The sequence below is a fragment of the Psammomys obesus genome, unplaced genomic scaffold (assembly GCF_907164565.1).
Source record: "Psammomys obesus unplaced genomic scaffold, mPsaObe1.curated_primary_1811, whole genome shotgun sequence".
Taxonomy (NCBI): domain Eukaryota; kingdom Metazoa; phylum Chordata; class Mammalia; order Rodentia; family Muridae; genus Psammomys; species Psammomys obesus.
In genome coordinates this window covers 3950239-3966290 of record NW_026585643.1, presented here as the reverse complement: position 1 = coordinate 3966290, position 16052 = coordinate 3950239, and the positions used below count along the sequence as shown (strand labels likewise).

The window sequence follows — 16052 nt, the reverse complement described above, 5'->3', positions numbered from 1 at the left end:
CATTTTGCCCATCACCTCCACCACTTCATTGCTCTTTCGTGCACGTGACCACAGACTATGCATCTAAATTTGGCACATTTCAAGGTCAAGTGATGCAGCAAACAGAATCTGACCTCGGACAATCACCATTGTCCATTAATCCATCCACAAAAACAGCGTGCAAACATGCTGCCTGTGCTCCCTTCAAGTTCATAAATCTTTGTCCCAGAAGATTCCTGGCTGTTTCACTGAATGCTCACAGGAGGGGGAAAAAAGTGAATGTGTTTGTTCCTCCCCCATCCTCCACACTCGCCCAGCCCTTCCGTTCATTTTCACTGCACAGGCAAGACAGAAAGGCAAAGAGACTGGTTTTTAAATCTCACTAGTTCACGTAGGCAGAGAATCTGAAGTACCTCCAAAATGGACATCAAGTAAAAACTACCAGTTTTCCAAAGTCTGTAATTATGTATTTACACAAAGTTCATAATCCTGTATGGTTTTTTTTTCCATTACAAATACAGATTATCAAGTAAATAACACAATATTGTGGTGTTAATGAGATGAACTAGTGAAAATACCACCCACTGAATAAAACAGGACCTGGCAGGGCAGGCTCCAACGCTGACCTGGCATGTCCTTCAACACTGCTTGGGGACATTTGCATGACAGATGGGAAGGTGGTTCAGTCCACCCTGGCTAAGTCTTTGACCATGATGGTGTTGGCACCAACAAGAGAGCGGCTGGGCTATCCGAGCATCTGCCTGTGAGCTGGAATAGCCCAGCCCACAGTGGCTTGGGGCTGCCATCCAACAGGCTTTGCAGCTCTTATAGTAGGAACTGACCCGGATGCAAACCCAAGGGCTGAGAATGATCCGTCTACTTCTCAGGGTGACACACAGAAACCCTGAGCCATCTTCTCTCCCAGAATTCCTATTTACATAAATTGCATACATCAATACTTATTTATTTACAGACCATTACAGTTTATTGTACTGGTTACCAAAAGCAGACATTTTGTTGTTGTTTCAAACAAAAAAGTACCAAAACAAAGTCCAAAAGTAGATATTAAAGTAGCATTTGCTGGGAATGTGTGAAAACTTTTAGTTCTTGCACAATTCTTTTTCATTCTTCTGGGGATGACTTTTTGGAACCCCTAATATTTAATGATTTTTTTTTGGCTATATTTCTTCAGATATTATAGCTATGACATTCTATGAACCTAATTCTTTCCTGTGGGCCAATGTTGAGTGTTTTTCAGGAAAAATAAAATGAAACAAAATATATCCTTCTGGAAAAACAGAAGTCTAAATATGTATACATCTTAGCAGCAAAGTGTTAAATAACAAATAAGAACACTGCTCAAAATTCAACACAGCTCCTGTTTAGAAACTGAAGGGGGAAAAGAAGACATTCTGATCTTTATCCTTCCAACTACATCACAGACATAGTCTGGTTCCTCTCTCTAAGGCATCTTTCAATTCCAAACACAAGGCTCCAGCTCTTCGCTGATGCTCCTCAGCCGGGCACATCCCCAAGCGCTCCAGCGTGGACCATAGAGGGCTGTGTGGATTTGCTCACAACAGGAGATCAGGCACACTAGCTCACAACAGTGTTAGCTTGCCAGTGACATGCTTTCATTTCCCATCGTGAATGTGCATCCGAGCAAAACAAGGCCAGAATATTGCATCTTAAAGTTAGCTGCAGAAATTCAAATACATTTTTTTTTAACTGTCACTTTTAATTTCCCAATTTTAACTGGATAGAAAGTGATAATGTTTCTTAAATATTGCTTCAAGAATTTGGCTCTTTTCACCTTAGTATATAGTAAGAAATAAATGATCTCCCTTTGCCCAATAGGAGAATTTTTACTATCAAATAAATATGTATTCTTGAGCTTTTCAGCATCAAATGTTATAAAAGATTTTGTAAACAGTGTTCTGTACAGTAACCTGTTCTCTGAGCACTCTTGAAGACCAAATCAGAAAAGAAAGCACAGGCAATGAGTACAGTACCCCTCTAATATCATGACTGATAAAGATTTATTGGTTTCATTTTGCAAGTTTTACTTGAAGGGTACTAGCCCCATATAATTATGACAGTTCACACCAAATGCAATCTCCATAAAAGATGTTATAATGAGCCCTAGGGTCCTTGTATAATTCCATATTTGATAGCCAAGACACAAATAAAAAGTTTACAAGAATGATCCTGTTCATCTGATTTTTGCCTCAAAAAAAAAAAAAGAAAGAAAGAAAAAGAAGAGAAGGAGGAGAAGAAGGAAAAGAGGAGGAGGAGAAGAGCTAGGTAAACTTTTTCCTCTCCCTTAGGGACTTTAAATCAGCGCCATGTCTGATGTCGTCATGGAGGTGGGCCGAGTTAAAGAGCACAGTCATGCTTAGCTTTGGTACGCTCTGCCACAGATTAAAACACGACACACACCAACCCTCACGTCTTCCAACCGCCCGCTACACCGAGAGACTGCGTCACGGGAGAGGAAAATTACAGACACGGAATAAGGGTTGAGACCCAGTTTATCTTTAATCCTCTGGGGTAAGCTATGAAACAAGCAGTCTGAAGAGTGAATACTCAGTGTCATGAGCGATGTGCAGAAGTTTACAATAATAATATGGGCACAAAATAGATTGTCGCCTTTAGTACATTAGGGCCATTAGAATTTCTCATATACCTACTTGAAGTTACCACAGGTTCGTAGCAGACTTTGCCATTTAATGCCTACAGAGCCTAAAGCTTCCAAAATGCCTATCTGGCCTGTACATATTTCATTAAAAATAAACTCTATATAATAAATAAATATATAAAATAAATAAAATGTTGCCTTTGGAATTTCTATAAATAAATTTAACCTTTTTCTCTTGTTTTCTTTTTTCTTGTTTTTTTTTTCTTTTTTCTTTTCTTTTTTCTTTCTTTTTTTATTTCTGTTAAACTAAGAGGTCTTTGCTTTAAGTTCACTGGGCTATGATACCAGCGAGAATGAACTGATAGTCTTTTAAGTGAGACTGCGCCCTCCACGCCTGTGGAAAGGCAGTGTTCCCTTGAGCAGGCCACCAGCCAAAAATCCTGATGAGTTGAAGTATGGCAGCTGTGCTGATATAGGATGAAGTTCAACTGATCAAAAATGTAAAAGCGTGTCTATTTCCCAGCATGCATCAGGCCGTCGTCCTCTTGGCGCGCTGCTGTCCCCCTCTACTCACCCACTCACGCACTCGCACCCTCTCACGCAGCCTCTCTCCCCTGCTTTCACAATAAATCGAGCAAGTGGCCCCAGGCAGCCCTCCAGGAGGACCAGCCAGTAAGTGCAGAGCAAATCAGCAAGTCCCCATCCAAGCCTCCATCATACATATGCATGCGACAAAGTTTGGCAACAGTGGAGCTGAGGTGACGGCACTGCTAATCAATAAGAACCCACCGCATGAAAGCATTTATAGTGGTTATGTTTTAAGGGCTCAAGTGAAGACACTGTCTTTGTCAACTTTGGCTTAGAATATCCTTATATAGTTCAGGTACTTTGTCAGGGTCCACTGGTCTAGGTAAAAAATGTGTGAATTTCTGGTGCCGTTTAGTCCTGGTCCCTTCTCTTGGAGTCCCATCCTTATTTAACGCAACATAGTATCTCCTTCCGGTGTCCACGTGTTTATACAGGTTGGAAGAGTAGGTGTTGTACCAGTTCTCTTCAAACTGTTCTCTGAAGACACACTCTTGAGTTAGTTTTTCCTGTCAAAAAAAGAAGAAAGGAAATAAATACGTTGCAAAATGTAGCTGCCTCATTAAAAAGCAATATTCCCATTGTTACACAAGTTGAGTCCCCATTACTCAAAAACGCTTCGATCAGAATACTTTTAAATGACTTTTTTCAAATTCGGGGCTATCTGCATATGCGTAATAAGGTATCTAGGATAGGGGACCCATACCTAAGCACAAAATCCACTTATGTTTCAAATATACCTTCTACAAATAGCCCAGAGGCAATCTTGCATCATATGTTTTCATTAAAATTCTCATAATATGGAATTTTCCACTTGTGACATCATATTAGTGCTGAAAAAGGTTTAAATGTGGGGACATTTCAGAGTTCAGACTTCCAAATGAAGGATGTTTGAACCATATAAGCCTAATAAGAAAATCATTTTTTTATTTTAAACTTCATTATTTAGAAAAAAAAGTTGCAAGTAAAAAGAGGCACAATGGAAATTAACACTAATCAAAAACTACACGGTTCAATGAACTTGTATACAGTTGCATTTACTGTCAGAGTAGAAGCTGTAAGGCTTCACACTAGATTTTATATTTTCACTATCAGATGAATTTTTTGGACTTGTTTACCACCAAAAATGAAAAAAAAAAAAAATCCACTTTTAACTGCTTCAATTCGTTTTGCAAAAACTGTTTTTAACTCCATCAAGTTAAGGACATTTGAATATCTTATTCAAGATGGCTAAAGCACAAAAGATTCTAAACAATTTGGGGAATGGGAGAAAATCAAAATACTGACTTTTCTTTTAGACAATATTCATTAGGGTTTTTTTTTTCCCCCACAATCTAGCTATTCAAAGTAGAAATGTCACGGATGAAGTCAAGAAAAGGCAGCACCTTGATGAATGTAAGATTTACCACAAAAACACTAATCGGCTCAGGGTGTCCAGATAGGTTCTAGGAGTGTTCTGTGACACTGCATTCACGGGACAACTGGTCCACTGGGCCGTCCTCATTTTCAGCATTTGGATGGGGACCTCCCCGGGGACATCTGCCCACGCAGAGGCTCTGAGAAGCATCTCACGTCAACGGATTTCTATAGGCTACTTGCTATATGCAGTGACACTGGCAATGTCAGCGGTGAGTGGCATCTTGAAGCACCCTGTTGCGTGGATCACACCCTGAAGCCTGTACACTCAAGCTGCAAAGCACACGCGCTCTCCTGAGGCGTGTCCTCCACCCGGGGGCTGTGTGAGCTTCTACCCTTCAGAATTCTGATCTCAAAACTCACAAAATGGCTGTTCTTTAAAAATCCCTGCGAGAGCTGGGCAGCGGCAGTGCAGGCCTGCCACTCGGTAGGCATACGCAGAAGGATCTCTGAGTTCAAGTCCAGCCTGGTCTATTGAGTCAGTTCCAGGACAACCAGGACCACACAGAGAAAGCCTGTCTTGGCAATCAAACAAACTAACAAACAATCCCTGGGAGATTTCTAAAGCAGAGCATTCTCAATGTACATTTTAAAAATATCCATGGCACCTGGGAATACTCAAAGGATTGGCTTTAAGACGCCCCACAAAATCTGTGGGTGTTCCAGTCTCCTTACGTAAAAGTGGGGTGTGTGCACAGAATCCACCACATCCTCCTGCATCACTGAATCACTGAAGACACAGCTTCCTAAACTGTGGGGTGTGGTCCCATGTGGGATCACGCAACTGAACGTGGGGGCCACAAACAGAACTGACAACTATGTAATGTCTCCAAATGTGCAGCAACCAAAACTAATTGACACTGAGATTCAAAATTAATCTGAGGTGCTTCTGGCGGCAAGCACATTCCCATGTTGCCTCACAGGGCCTCACTGCAGCCATGCTCCGAACAATGCGTCATGCGTGTTCCGTACTGCTCATGCTCTCAGCTGCACAGAGCCAACCAGCATTGCCTGAAGCAGCTTGGCTCAGACTGGAGACTGTTAAGTCCAATCAATTGTCATGTTTTCACCATACATAAAAACTTTTCTGCTCTCATAAAAACAAAACCATTTCATTATGAGAAACGAAGACTTTAATATTTTCCACTTTAACACGTAAGTTTTTCAAATTAGAAAATCTTTGGATTTTATTATGTTAGAATGTTTGATTTTAAAAAATATTTGAGTTCCATAAAAACCTGAGTTTCTGACTCGAGTTTTACTTTAAAAAAAAAAATACATCTTGGGTTGAGGTTAGAATATAATTGCCAGCAATTTCTAAAATGATCTAGACATATTTCTGACATTTTTATAGATATATTTATGCAAAGCAATGCCCTCAGCTCTGACGATTATAAAACCAAAATCACAGTCAACTGTGGAAGGCACTGAAAGCACTCTATCAGCACGTCAGACACCCGTCAAGGTTTCTGTATTCGTGTGAATGTCAGTGAGCACACCACCTCAGGAGCATGCAGACTGGTTTCATCCTTACATCCAGGCCAAAGACCTGCTTTAAATTTCTTTGTTATTAGCAAGTGTTTGACTAGAGTACCTATGTGTGCCGAGGGTTTTCCATCCATGGTGATTTGGGGATGCACATATGCAGCCCGTGGGTCAGGAGGGATGCCCAGAGTTTCTGTCTTGACTGACAGAATATTTCCAAACACAGTAGAGTGAAAACAAATCCTCTAGCCCCCTGGTTCTTGAATTAACTGGAGAAGTACTCCTTATTTCAAAAGCCACGCCCAGAGCACAGAGATGCCAACAGAAGTGCTAGCCTCAGTTTTACATCCCCACTGTTAGATAAAGCTCTGACTTCCTAAATACCTTCTCCTTCCTCTCTCCCAGAGCCCCAGAAAATCACAGTCCCTTCTGCACCGCACAGTGTGGAGATCACGTCACATGGGCAGAAATAATATGCCCATCACATCCCCTAGCCGCAAACACACTCTGGGCTGGTGAACAGGGGGGCTGGTAAACAGGGGAAAGGGGACCATCTACCCCTGGTCATATCGCCACTCAGTTGAAGCCTTTAAAATCAATACCTTCCTAGTTAGTTATTGTAAAACTAAAGACTAAGGGTGCTCTTACATCCTTTCTGCTGGACACCTGCTGGTTGTTGACCAATGGGAAAGTTGGTGAAATGAGGGAAAGTGGGGCCAGTCCTGGCTGCATCCTCCTCCAGATGCAATACCACAAATGTGAAGAACATCAGTGATGGCCTTCAGACTCTCCCTGTGGCCATACTCTGGTACCTGGAATTAGCTAGCTGCTACTCTCACTAAATCAACAGATGCACACACAAGAAGAAAATCAGCAAGAGGCCGAAGAGCAAGCCTCCATGAAAGTATGCAACCACAGTCACCTCGTGGCCTCAAGGTACCCTATGAATATTCCCTTGGACAAAACTGTCATCACAAAGATGTCTTCAGAACCAGCTCTAAAACACAAGGCCAGATGGGAGACCAAGTCCAACACGGAGGAGAGACACAAGATGAACAGGAATAAATCGTTCTTCTAAAGGCTTAAGTTCTAGGTGCATTTTTTGTTGCTGTTATTGTTTCCATCATTACAAATAGGAAAAAGGTGACTTTTAAAAACCATCACTTTTGCTGAGATTTATGGGCAACCTTTGGGCAGAGTGCAGAGAATCTTATGAAAGAAGTGGGAAACAGTAAGATCTGGAGAGGACAGGAAATCCACAAAGAGAGCAACAGAACCAAAAAATCTGAGCACAGGGGTCTTTCCTGAGACTGATACTCCAACCAAGGCCTATGCATGGAGATAACCTAAGACCCCTGCACAAAGGTAGCCCATGGCAGTTCAGTATCCAAGTGGGTTCCATTGTAATAGGAACAGAGACTGTCTCTGACATGAACTGATTGGCCTGCTCTTTAATTACCTCCCCCTGAGGGGGAAGCAGCATTACCAGGCCACAGAAGAAGACAATGCAGCCAGTCCTGATGAGACCTAATTGACTAGGATCAGAAGGAAGGAAAAGAAGACCTCCCCTATCAGTGGACTTGGGGAGGGGCATGAATGCAGAGGGTGGAGGAAGGGAGGGATTGGGACAGGAGGAGGGAGGGAACCACAGGGGGGATACAAAGTGAATAAAGTATAATTAATAAAGAAAAAAATTTTAAAAAGAAATCATTGCTTTGCTCTTGTCCACTTGGCACCTTGACTAAGTAAAATAAATAAATAATAAACCAGGCCCCAGGCTCCACGGCCACATATCCAACCAATGGCAGAATGAAGTTATTTCGAGTAGCAGGTGCGTGAGGGCCAAACATGTTACAATAGATGTTTCTAGAGTACTCCCACTGCTTTCAGGGTGACGAATTATGCTGAGATGATCTTCGGGAAACTACGTGTGGTTTCTGTGCAGTGCTGTGGTGTTTTAGGTAAGAGACCTGAACATGGGCATGTTCAGGGGGCCTGTCACGGGGATCCTAGAACTCACCCCCACAGACCCTGAGGGACAGCTGCCACTGAAAAGATAAGGGCATTTAATACTCTTCTGTTCCTGTCATTCAGAACTCAGCACCATTTACACATCACCAAAATGCTAATGTCTTTTTACATTCATTTGTTAAGCATATGAATTAGTACACTAAGTTCAGAAAAACCAACTGGACGGATCTCCTCCCATGGACAGAAAGTCAAGGCAAAATCAAAAAGAAAAGAATTCTAGAAAATGAACCAACAGTTCAACATATGGCATACTTTGCCTCATCTCTTTTTGTTTTTTCATTTGCATTTCTTGAAGGGGGGGGGCCACGGTCCTTGTGTAGAGGTCAGAAAATAATTTGCATTCTCACCTTCCACCACGTGGTTCCTGGAGACTGAACTCAAGTGGTCAGTCTTGGTAGCAAGTGCCTTTACCCATTGAGCCCCCTTACTGCCCTCTCCTCTCTTTCTTTACCAGGAGGCCTAACACATCCTTGAAAAGGTCCTACCAGCTTCCTCATAGTGGCCGAAGAGCATCAGCAAGGATGCTGGTGTTGTTTGCTTCTGTTTTGTTTATTTGGGTTGTCTGATGTATAGAATCTAATTTTGGCCCTTTTACATATATATGCAAGTACTCTACCACTGAGCAAGCACCCCTGTGCCCTGGGGTGTGTTATGTAAGTGGACACAGGGAAAGCAGAAGAAGAGGGTCAGCCCACTCGTCCTGGGCTCACAGGGACATGGACTGCAGACAGCAAAGCCTCATCCATAGTACCCCCACACATGGGCTGCTCCCACTGGCCCACCCCAAGGAAGCTCAGCCTTGCCAGAGCGCATGGCGAAGAGCAATCTTCCACTCTCTATGCCTGTAAATCCAGAAGGGACTTCTAGACAAATGCAGCCAGCCCTGTGCTGAGGAAACAGCCTGAGCCTCATTATTTCCCACACATCTCTATGAAAGTCCTTGAGAGAAACAACAAAAGAGTGTGTTCAAACCATCAGTCACTATCTTAGGGTTTACTTCCAACTTTATAACCATCTCCTCGCAAGCAAGTTAATTCCCGGCTAAAAGCAAATTCAGGAAAATTTCTAAACATTTCTTTTCATTGATGAAATGAAATAAAAAACAGGACTGGATACTCAGCCTTCGCTGCAGGGAGCACAGGGTGGGAAGACAGGAAGTGTGGATTCAGATGAAGGGTCTTTCTCTCCACTGAAAATTATATCTCTGGACAAATACTGTAAAATAATTTTTAATTTAAAAGAAAATAGAATGATTCTCCATGTTGGGAGCCAAGATTCAGGAGCAGTCCTTGTAGGCATACTGGCCACATGGAGGCCTTTCTTACACAGGAGATGGACACAGGAACATCAGCCACTGAGAGCCGACTCACACCCTGGAAGAAGGCTTTCCTCGTGTCTCAGCTAACACGGCCTCTCCCTCACTGAGGAGACACCGACAGCCATTTATGTCCTTCCCCAAGTCTCAACAGTCTGATCTTTAAAAAGTCAGGCCAGGTCAGGCAACCCTAAACTGAAAGTCCAAAATGCTTCTAAGGTCTGAATTTGGGGGACATTCAATGTCAGCATTCAGTAAACTTCATATGTCAGGGTGTTTCATTTTTTTTTCCCCTTAGGAATGTTCACCTGGTCACAATTCTACAAATACTCCAAAAACTTTTGGCCCCAAGAACTTCCAGTGCTTATCACAAATGCTCAGTCTACAGTAAGGACCCCAAGACAGTGTGATAACAAAGATGCCACCGGAGAGTAGGGCTTAGGGCTGGGAAGCCCTCAGTGGAAACAGTGGTGTCCCTGAAGCTAGGGGAGCATCAGAGCCTCTCAGAAGTGGAGTAAGTGGAATGTAGCCTGTGCCACTTTCCAGTTACACGTGTGGGGCAGTAAGCCTGAAGGTGAGGTGATACATCCTCACCTGGACCACAGCCCCTTGTCACTCCCATGGTGAAGGCATGGCTGCAAGACATTTCCAGAAACCCCACTCAAGCCACTGCTCTGTTAGGACCTGGATCTTTCTGCTTCTCACTTCTCACTGATAACCTTGAGGTTCCTTAGCTTTGTTCACCTCTGGGACATGGGGTGCCAGCAAGCACCAAGGAGGTGATGTGAGAAAAGAGCTAGGGGCAGTGGGCTGTGTTCAGGAGCGGAGCACAGCAACGCCTCAGCGCCTCGGGTGCGTCCCTTTGCTCTTCCACAATGTTGAACACAGACTGTCAGTTTTGGAGGAGGAAGAGAAAAGAGTGAGGCAGAAAACATGAACAAATTTCTACACGTCCAGAAGACTCTGCACACTTTTAAAACAATGGAAAATGACTTAAAAATGTAAGATAAAGCTAAGAGGCAGCATCACCATTTGCACAGCTCACATGGTGTGGCTTTTTCCCTCCCAGGCTGCTTGGCGCTGTTCATATACACGTAACCTTCTGGGCAACCCAGAAAAGACGGTGTTTGTTCAACTTCAAAACGGTCTAGCCTCAAGACAACATTTTCCTGGGGGTCAGCTCAGCGGTCTCATGCAGCAGAGGGTTCCTTAACCTCAGTTCAGTGAGGGAGGTGATGCCAACATTGAACTATACAACCTCTGTGCACCTCTGTGATCACACCTGCCATGCCACCCTGATAACCAGCTTTCCGTCAAAATTAAGACTGTCGCTGAAAACAAAAATCTTCCCTGTGCCACGTACAGCTCACAAATGATTTCTCCCTTTCAGTGGGGATTAGGTCAGTGTGTGATCTTTGTTTTAGACAGACTAGCAAGATTTACAGTCCATTTCTTTGTAAGCACACTTCAGTTTTAAGTGATGAATACTTAGCTGGGGCAAATATTTTAAGGTATGTATTTCTATTCCAAATTATATTTAATTAAGAATAGATAAGCAAATGCAAATTGGAAATCTAGGGGAAAATTGTATTAAGCTGTCTTTTTGCATGTGTGCAGAAGGGGAGTGTAGGCCTCCAAATACACGGCACGCTTTTTAGAATTATAGAACACAGATGTTCTAAAGCTCACCACATGTCCCCAATGCAGACAGTTTATAGAGTATTCCACTATAAAGTGATCAATTCTTGGTTTATTGTATTTCCATGTTTTAAATTTTTTTTAGATTATTTAACTATAGCTGTTTATGGCATACCTATCTTTGAACTATTGGATTTTATCACTAGACTTGGGTGGAGAATGTGGATTTAATTCAAAAGTCTACTAAAGTCCATGCTTTGGAACAAAATCTGGTGAATGTTAGCAGCTATGGAAACCTCTTTTCATTTCATGTCATCAAATTCTGAGCAATGGGAAAAACTGAAATTAAAACTTCAAAACTTTTACCATTCCTGTTTAAAGCAAAGTATGAGATAATATAGTGAAAATTACAGTACAGCCCAGAAAATGCCGAAGTACACTCTGAGACACAGATGTATCTAGACGATAACTTAAAATATTAGACAATGTGAAAACAAGTAATCCACACAGCCATTAGTATGCTCAATTTGAATCTGTGCCTCCTTTAAAAGAAGAAAAATAAATTAGAGATGTTACAATATGTGAAACAGAATAATAGTTCTTGTTGCAAATATACAGGCTTGTATGGTGCTGTTTTAAAACATGACTTCCACAGGAATGTTAACCACGCTATGTAAATGGCTGCGTTTACTCAACGCCATCGTCGCTTAAACAGCTGGCTGCTAGGATATAAACGCCAGAGCAGAGAAACACATGACAAGGACTTAATTGCAAAGCTCCTGAACATTTCCGGAGTTAATGACTTTGCCGGAGTCATTCATTCTCATATCTACTGTTTGTTACAGTCGAGGTAGTTAAACCTCCCTTAACCACAATGACTCTTTCTCATTAATAATACAGCAGTAAAGCCTTAATGGGAGCTGTTGCAAGGACCAGGGCTATTAAATATAATGACTAAAAGACCATTAATAAGAAGCCAGGTCTTTTAACTGTTCTCTCCTGGGAGAAGTCCCCAACTAGATAGAAAGAAGAGTGGGAGGGCACCTTCTCTTAAGCTGTTCGATGCTCCTGTTCAGATCCACCCCACCCCCATGCTCACAACACGCTCCTCACCTTAAGCTCTGCTTCTCAAAACCTCTTCATTTTCTTTTTTTTTTTTCTTTCCTCTCTTTGTTTTTGTTTTCGAGACAGGGTTTCTCTGTGTAGCCTTGGCTGGCCAGGACTTGCTTTGTAGACCAGGCTGGCCTTGAACTCACAACAATCCACCTGCCTCTGCCTCCCTGAGTACTGGGATTACAGGCGTATACTACCGTGCTGGGCTTCAAAACCTCTTTGAATTCCCCACCATTCTGGATGGACTTGCCTGGGTTTCACATTCTTAACCATCTCTATCACTTCTAGAATTCTGGGAACAGTAGAGTTGGTTGTATCCAGGTCAATATAAATGGGCAAATTTTTCTTCTGCCTTGTGAAACTGTATCAGGAATAGATGAGGAAAGGAAGAAGAGGAAATGGCTGACCAATGTGTACATGTCACAGAGAGGTAGGAGGACGGCTACATGCAGTCAGGAGGCAGATAGTCAGGATACACTGAACACTGCAAACAGCAAGATGGGAAGGGCATGGTGCTTCCGAAGAAGGCTGGCATCATACGTGTTTGCAACGAATGCGTCGAACCTGATTTAAGCATGGCACAGCAGTCTGGAGAAAAAGCCTTATGGTAAAGAGCCTACTTAGCAGGGGAAAAGCCCCTGTTTTAACCTCAAAAACACGGAAAAAAAAAAAAAAGATAGTACACAATGTATTCATGGTTCTCCTTAAATATGTAGAATGTTTATGTTCTTACACATTGATTAAAACATAAATTTAAGCCAAGAATGGTGGCTTTACACCTATAATGACAGCTACTTGGGAAACTGAGGGGAAAGCACGGCTTATGCCCAAGAGTTTGAGGCCAGCCTAGACAACACAGTGAGATTCCCATTTCAAAAACGTTTAATTAAGTAATAAATTTAAATATAACTTTAAATGTTAACATGCATTTTAATTCTATAAGATATATATGAAATTAATAACTACTGTGCTCTCTACATTCCTCCCACATCTAGAAAAAGAAAAAGGGAAACAAACGCTTGTACTTTCCAAAGTAAAACTTTCCAGAGAAGCAAGCATGAGTTCCACCCTTGAAAAAGAAGCTATTTGCAACTGGTACCTGCTGGGAGAGGGAAAGCAGTTTCCTCCACTGGAGTGAAACTGGGTATGTAAAAACATAGTTTTCCAACACAAAACAGGCTCCATGATTTTTTTAGTGTTTTTTTTTTGTTTGTTTGTTTGGTTGGTTGGTTGGTTGGTTTGGTTTGGTTAGGCTTTTTTTTTTTTTTCTTTTCTTTTATCTTTTTTTTTTCCTATGGTTTACTGTTTTTTGTTTCGTGGGGTTTTGTTTTGCTTTGCTTTTTTGTTTTTCTGGGAGGAGTAGAGAGAGAAAGAGGTATGGAGGTCTGTAGGATCTAGGAAGACATGGGGGAGGGGAAAGACTATGATCAAAATACATTTTATAAAAATGTTTAAAACCGTAAAAACAAAAACACCTTCTCCTCAAAATCAAGTTACTTCAGTATTCAGGAAGCAATCAAGGACCTAGTTTGAATCTAGACACACACACACACACACACACACACACACACAGACACAGGTAGACAGAGACACTGAATGCACACACACACACACACACACACATCTTCCATGTGTCATGCCCATCCGCCATGTGGCAATAAATAAGCTGCCAAGGACAGATCTGCTCTGCCAAGTAGGACGAGTGAGATTGTTCCTTAGGAGCTGCTTACAGAAGTGAATCTTTGTTTGAGCAAATCACACAGCTCATAAACTTTCTGTACATTTTCAAAGAGGTATTCCCACAGGGGCGGGGAGAGAGAACCTTGCTCTGCACAGAATAGAATATGAATTTAGAAAGTTTGCTTTTTGCTTTAGGGAACATTTAGACTTGTGCTAATGCACAGCTGACATGAATCTAATTCTTCTATAAACACACCTATACAAAAAGTTGATCAAATTTCCTTTAAGATCTTAGAACACTAAGTTGAAAAACAAATCATAGGACACATTTTTCACTGCAGACTACACCTGGTATGAGTAATGACATCATTCAATGACCACTTAAAACACACACAAAAGATACGTAAAAGCTATAAATACATCAATGAAATGTCCTCTGGTGAGAACTGAGGACAGATGCCCTTGAAGGGCCAGGTTGACAGACAATGAAGAAAAACAAAGCTAAGAGGCTGAGAGGTAAGTAAAAGAAAGACAGATTCAAGGAGGACACCAGACAAAGACAGATGAATCCAACAACTACTCAGTTTCTGTGATAATCATCAGATAGTTTGCTGGGAGGTAGACTCAAAAAATGAAAAATGAAGAGGCTTTCCAAGATAAACAAAGCAGTTTAAAGTCAGCACACAGTTTGCAGAAATAAAAGGAAAGGGCTTGAAAGATCAGTGGATCTAATGACAATGTAAGCCCAAAGATAAATTCTGAAGAACTGAAAAACTACACAGAATTTTCCCAGTAGAAGCATGTGCCTTCTAGAAACATGCTCTCCCGTTGCTAACCAATGAGATTTCATTTTATTTCTCTGTAAAATAGGGGCATTGTACAAAGAAATTTCTAAAGCTCTTTTTCTATCATCCCCACCCAACCCCAGTAGCAGGGATGGAAGCCAGTGCCTCCCAGAATGCTAGGCATGAGCTCTACACACATGGACCTCAGCCCTGGAAGAGCTCCATGAGTCTAAGACTCCAATGATTGAGTCTTAGGAACATCAGGATGCTATTCATGATAACACTTAAAGGATATATTGAATAAGAAATAAAGGGAAACTTCCAAGGGGCTAGAAGAGAGACAAATAAACCAAATAAAATGCAGCACTTTGGGTTCTCATTGGAGGGAGATGGGCGGCACCCCAGAAGTGCTGGCTACAAGCAATCTGGAGGACAGGGCTGCTACTTCAGAGATGAGCCAAAGGCAGAGAGGAGGCAGTCACTTTGTCATAAGATGAACCCCAGATGTCTCCCTGGAAGCCACTTGGAGGATAAGCACCTTTTATTGCTGGGGCTTTCCTTGAATTTTCTGTCTTCTTCCCCACACTGACCTCAAGGAACATGGCTCTGAAAGGAGCTGTCTTTGGACTCTCCCTGCAACATGAACTGCCTAGGAGAACTTACACCCTGAGACAGCAAAAGATTAGCAATATGTAGATGTACGGTGTCTGCACAAGGCAAAGAAAAGGCTCTACCAAAGAGATCCGACCATGCCAGGGAGCCTAGTCACTCTGCAGTGTCTCCATGAGACTCTTACATTTCTCCAGCACCTCTAACTGGATCTTGGGCACCACTGGTACCACCATCCCATTCATATGCATGGAGGACCCTCCTCAGACTAGAAGGAAAGGGAGCCTTACCCTGGTACTCTGCCTGCTTCTTGGCTCCCAACTGCTGGTGCTCACGGTGCTCAGTCAGTCCAGACTCCTCTGGACCCTCATCCTTCTGCCCAGCCTTGCTTTGTGCCATATACATGGCTGTTCTCTTCTCCACACATACAGGACTGTGTCTAATTCTCATGGGACCCCTCTGTCTTCTACAGTGTAACTAAGCTTATTTCCAGCTCTAACTGGGACTACCATGACTAACTAGTCACTAGGTTTTGTTTCTGGGAGGTTTTTTTTTTTTGTTTGTTTGTTTTGTTTTGTTTGGAGGGAGTGGTTATTCCCTTACACTTCTGTATCACAGTTCATCATTGAAGGCAGGCAGGGCAGGAACCTGGAGACAGGAATTAATGCAGAGACCATGAAGGGATGCTGCTCACTGGTTGCTCCTCGTGGCTTGCTCAGCCTAATTTCCTTCTCCTCCTCCTCCTCCTCCTCCTCCTCCTCCTCCTCCTCCTCCTCCT

General features: G+C 42.4%; 1 protein-coding gene across 1 annotated transcript in view; it reads right to left on the bottom strand.

Moving 5' to 3' along the window:
* Positions 1 to 543: 543 nt before the first annotated feature.
* Fgf9 (fibroblast growth factor 9) overlaps positions 544 to 16052 on the bottom strand; it is a 39483-nt gene continuing 23974 nt past the window's right edge. The window contains exon 3 of the mRNA XM_055617119.1: positions 544 to 3711. Within this exon, the coding sequence (XP_055473094.1) occupies positions 3466 to 3711 (246 nt within the window). The 3' untranslated portion in view covers positions 544 to 3465. The remainder of the gene's footprint in view (positions 3712 to 16052) is intronic.